Below are 5,110 nucleotides of genomic sequence, written 5' to 3' on the forward strand. Positions count from 1 at the left end.
CAGACCAGAAGTCCCCTCACCAGGATCAAGGGAGGTGATCTCAGTCTTTCTATGTTTGGGAGATCGCTGATTGCTTTCTTGTGTCTCTACAGAAAAAAGCTGACAACCTTCTTGGGAGGCTCCTTCTTAACAGCTGTCTTCCCTCTCAGGTCACATACACGGGCTTCCATCTTAAAGGTGGGTTCACCATCCCACTTCCTCATGTCCTCCCCCTGGTCACACAGGTAGAACCAGAGCGTGCCACACGGCATGCACCTGAGGCTCCCCTTCCCTCTGACTGGAGCAGGAGGGGACTGACTTCTTGGGATGCCCCTGACAGCCAAGGCACTGGCCTGTAGGGATGAGGAGAGACAGAGATTTTCTTCAAAGTTTTGGAGCCAAGAAGACACTCTCTCCACAGTTGGTGTATCCACATCCGGGCAAAACATTGTTGCCAAGCTGTTAGAATATGACGCTGGGGCACTTTGAATCACCTTCCTCCACAGGGCCCATGTGCACAGGACATCCTCTGGATCTTTGGAGACCTCATCATTGTCTAGATCACTGTAGATGACTTCCAGCACCGCTAAATCTCTCAGGTACTGGATACCTTCATCTGCGGTAGTCCATTTGCCTGGTGAGTTCACAAGATCTTCCTTGAATGGATACCTTGCCCTCACACTTCAGAGGAGCTGTCTCCAGAGACTGCAAATTGCTGTCTCTTTTCCAATTCCTCTCTCAATTGTCTGGTTTCTAGCAAGGGATCCCAGCTGTTGGACTTCCCTACCTTCCAATTGCTGACTGTCAGCCCCATTATCCCAGCATCAGAACAGCCAGGCAGCAATCCACTCACCTGGTTGGCGGCTGCAATCTTTCCACGTCTCGAAGTTCTGATGAGGTCAGAGACCGGATAGTTCCCGCTTCTTGACTGAATTCCCTCACTCCTTCCTCCAATTTCTTTGCCAAAGGACCAGCTTCTTGATCAAACCCTCTTCTTCCTCCTGCCTTACTAATCGATGATATGGACCCCTCCTTGTCCACTGTTTCTTTTTCACTACTGTAACAATTGCTGTAGTTGTTATTTGGGTCCCTATCTCAACCATGGTGTCCTCAGATGCAGTTTGGGTTCCTATCTCTACTATCATGTCCTCAGATGTAGTCTGCATCCTGGTCTCAGTCAAGGTATTCTGAGAGGTGGTTTGGGTCCCTGCCTTAACCACAGTTCTCTGATAGTACTGAACTGTGGCTCAGTAGGCACATGCCAAGCCCCAGGACAGTCTAGAAGCTGCTGGTTTTCATTGGGGTAGGCAAGGCACCCTTCTATCAGGTGGTGCATCAGTTTGCCAGGGTTACTTGCCTGTTCAGGTGTAAAGTCCCAGGCTATGGGAGGTGATAACTGCCCTAGGCACCTGCCCAAATCCTTCTACACACCCTGCCACCCAGGGACCGACTGCCTCAGGGCACATTTCAGTATTGCCTCACCCAAAAGTTGTCTTCTCTTACACTACGACGAGACCAGATTCCACAAACCCTGTAATATGCCAACAATATTAAACAGCTCATATCAGGGTGAAAAAGGATCTCAGGAGCCTGCATAATAAAACCACCCACATCAGTCCAAGCTAGGAAGATGTATTCCCTCATCCTCTCCACAAGATAGCTCCCCCAGCACAGCAAGGCCATCAATGCCAGTGCAAAGCACATAGCCATTGTGTGCACTAACATGTTCCCAAGCTCAGCAAAATAAAGAGGTAAGCAGTGCAGCCAACAAAATCCGTGACCCGCACAGAAGCTTGCTACTTAATAATTACTGTAGCTATACCACGGTTAATACAAAACTGCTGTTGTCTTGTGCCCCATGTTGGGTGCCAAAAAGACTGTAGTGGGTTGACCTTGGCTGGATGCCAGGTGCCCACCAAGCCGCTCTATCACTCCTCTCCTCAGCAGGAGAGGCGGGGAGAAAATAAGATGGAAAAGAACTCGTGGGTCAAGATAAAGGCAGTTAAATAAAGCAAAAGCAAGGCTGCGCGCGGAAGCAAAGGAAAACAAAAGATTTATTCTCTACTTCCCATCAGCAGGCCATGTCTGGCCACTTCCCAGAAAGTAGGGCTTTAGTAGGCGTAGCAGTTGGGCCAGAAGACAAATGTCGTAATAACAAATGCCCCCCACCTCTTTCTCTTAGCTTTTATTGCTGAGCAGACGTCATATGGTATGGAATATCCCACAGGTCAGTTTGGGTCAGCTGTCCTGGCTCTGTCCCCTCCCAAGATCTTGCCCACCTCCAGGCTACCGGGTGAAGGGGTGGAATGCTGGAGACAGCCTTGATGCTGTGGGAGCACTGCTCAGTAGTAGCCAAAACACCGGTGTGTTATCAATACCTTTCCAGCCAATACAAAGCACAGCACTATGAAGGCTGTTAGGGGGAAAATTAACTCCATCTCAGCCAGACCCAATACAACTGTTTATTTAAAAAATTAAAAGAAACTTTTAACAAAATCACGCTGAACAGTGAGGATCTGAAAAGCCAGGCAGCACTGGGGGCATCATGAAGAGAAATGCTCTGCAGGCCCTGACCAACCCAAGGGCTAGACGTGCACACAAGCACCTCCAAGTGGATGATAACACCTGGTTCCACTTCTTTCAACCAAACAGCAACACTGCTTTGTAAGCAGATAAGGTTGTAAATTAAAAACCTGAATGTCTTGTGCATCGCCACAAGGTGCCCAGGCACCTGGTTGGCTCCGATGGTGGTAAGCTTTTAAGAAGTTCCATTTGAGAGCAACCACGCCTGCAGTCGCAGCTTGGAGGACGCCACCTGCTTAGCTGCAATGTGAAGAGTGTGTCACAGCACAAGGTGTGTGTGACATGCTGCACTTCTTCTTACCCAGAATCCTGCAGAGCTGTCCATTTTTTTTTTCCGTTGTTGCCCTGTATCAGCACAGAACATCCTCTCTAGCCCAGAAGGAAGGGGGAATGAATACATGTATATCCACAGTCTAAGGAGGGTCACCTTTTGCTGGAACGTGGATCTCACTCCCTACCCCAATCCAAAATGCAAGAACAGGGCTAGCTCTGGAAGGACAGAGCCCTCTATGAGCTAGGACCCACGAGGCAATTAATAGATCGCAGGCTGATGATTTGCCTTCTGCATCTGAATGATCTTGCCAAAGCCACCTCTTCCCACATCGTAGTCTGTCCGGTACTCATCTCGCACCTGGGGCACAGCAGTAACGCAGATATTAGTACCCTGCACTGCCTGTCTCCTGCTAGCCTTCAGAATCATCATTCCCTCCTTGCTCAGTTGGTGGGGAATTGAAGTTCAGGTTAGAAGCACTTTGACTCATTTGAAATCTCTTCAAATAATCCACCAAAAAGGTGGTAATGGTGGTGAAAATGAGGATATATCTGATGGCTGAGGTCTTTTTAGACAAGAAGCAAAGAAGACCCCAAAATATTTTCACTCAGCTTTGCAGTCCAGCTTTCTGAATTGCCAGGCTTGGCCTCCAGAACATTTTCTCCCCTCCACCCCGGAAATCTGCAAAGGAACCTCTTCTTCGCACTGGGGCAAACTGCTGCGTTGAGACTGGCCTAGCAGCTACGCTGTCCCCCTCCATTCAAATTCTGCATCATTTTAAGAGTTCTAGGTTGGATTACAGAACATTCTGCTTGCATTGCAGGAAATGTGGAGTCCTAGACAGAAATGGCCTTAAGTTCTATTTCTAGCTTTTAACACCAGGCATCAGTTACCAGAACAACCTGGGAATGGCTGAAGTTCATTATCAGGTCTTTACACTCTACACGTTGTTCTGCATGACACAAAACTAGCAAAGCAGTACAGCCTTAGGGGGATCAAATTCAAGGTATGAACTGGTATTGCTTTTACCTGTCCTCCAGTCTTTCCTCTTCCATACTGCCGCCCCTCCTTAAACCCTGCATCCCAGTCAGTTCGAATGATGCGGTCGTCTAGTCGTGTGCCGTTGATAAATCGCATTGCGTGTTCAGCGTCTGCTCTTGTGTAGTATCTAAAGCATATTGTAAGGAGAGCAAAGTGTGCTATTTTGTTGGGTACAGGGAAAATAAAAAAGAGAACGATTGTATTTGAGAAGCACAAAACGCCTGCCTTCCAGCCTTTTCTACTCTTCCTGCTTTTCTCTATGGGATCAAAAACTGTGTTCATATAAATGCAAGCTAAAAACTTTTCTTCAGAAAGGATTCTGAACTTTAATGTTAATACCTGCACAGACAAGAAGTAGCTTTGGATCACTTATTTCATAAGTAGATGAAACAAACACGTTAAAGCCTTGCTAAGGGCAAGAAATCCGTAATATACCTTTTTATACTACATGAAATTCAGTATACTACTGAATTTGAAAAAGAGGGGCAGGCCTCTCAGGAGAGCTTTGCAAAGACAGTTCATGGTACAACTTGTGCAAGCGTGTACCCTGTGCTTGGGAATACCGCCATGGCTTATTCTGCTACTTCATTCAGGTGTAGAGTTAAGGTGAGAAAGTGAACACGTGCTCTCGCCACGCAAGAGCTCAGACTGACAATTGTAACAGTTCTCATTTTGGCCCTAAATGCATGAAAAAATTTAAAAATTAAAGGAGCTCTCTGCCACCTCCAGAAAGTACAGCAGCAGTAGCACTTTTCACCTACGACACCATTGTACAGTCTGTCTCTCAATTAAGGTGGTGGTGGGGAAGTAGCAAGGTTGGAAGGGAAGTGCCTGGTAGAAAGCACTTGACTATCACTCTTTTTCAGGTTTTCCACAGCACTACAGCCAAACTTGCTGTGCAGAGGTGGGAACCACACACGGGCTGACAGTAGCAGAGAACCAGAAAGGATACTCGACAAAGCAGAAACCACAAGGAGTTTTCTTGATCTTGTCCAGCCCCATTACAATCCTCTTGACGTCTCCGCACTTGGAGAAGAGCTCCTGGATCTGCTCCTCGGTGGTGTAGAAGGACAGGTTGCCAACATACAGCGTAGAGGAAATTTTCAGGGATTTCTCCTGCAGCTGCCTGCTACCCTGAGGGCAGAGGGGAGCACGCAGCGGGGTGAGCATGCCTGCCACCCCGCTCCAGGCGCCAGGTGCCGGTGGGCACCTCCCGCCGCCCCGGAGATGCGGTGC

At 48.1% G+C, this 5,110-nt stretch overlaps 1 protein-coding gene across 1 annotated transcript; it reads right to left on the minus strand.

Annotated features, from left to right (window-relative positions):
- Positions 1 to 2,423: 2,423 nt before the first annotated feature.
- NCBP2 (nuclear cap binding protein subunit 2, 20kDa) lies at positions 2,424 to 5,090 on the minus strand. The gene is made up of 3 exons (XM_009575104.1): positions 4,827 to 5,090; positions 3,863 to 4,001; positions 2,424 to 3,193 (listed from the first exon to the last, which is right to left on the minus strand). Exons 1-3 carry the CDS (start codon positions 5,042 to 5,044, stop codon positions 3,095 to 3,097), a joined length of 456 nt encoding a protein of 151 aa, XP_009573399.1. The 5' UTR covers positions 5,045 to 5,090; the 3' UTR covers positions 2,424 to 3,094.
- Between the last annotated feature and the right edge of the window lie 20 nt (positions 5,091 to 5,110).

This window comes from Fulmarus glacialis, unplaced genomic scaffold (assembly GCF_000690835.1).
Source record: "Fulmarus glacialis isolate BGI_N327 unplaced genomic scaffold, ASM69083v1 scaffold6673, whole genome shotgun sequence".
Lineage (NCBI taxonomy): Eukaryota > Metazoa > Chordata > Aves > Procellariiformes > Procellariidae > Fulmarus > Fulmarus glacialis.

What these genes read in the sequence shown, in the direction of transcription:
- NCBP2 (XM_009575104.1), bottom strand. Translation starts at nt 5,044, where the DNA reads ATGCTCACCCCGCTGCGTGCTCCCCTCTGCCCTCAGGGTAGCAGGCAG. An exon ending in TGTGGTTTCTGCTTTGTCGA is followed by an intron (nt 4,002 to 4,826) that starts GTATCCTTTCTG and finishes AATATGCTTTAG; the next exon opens with ATACTACACAAGAGCAGACG. An exon ending in GAGGAAAGACTGGAGGACAG is followed by an intron (nt 3,194 to 3,862) that starts GTAAAAGCAATA and finishes GCTGTGCCCCAG; the next exon opens with GTGCGAGATGAGTACCGGAC.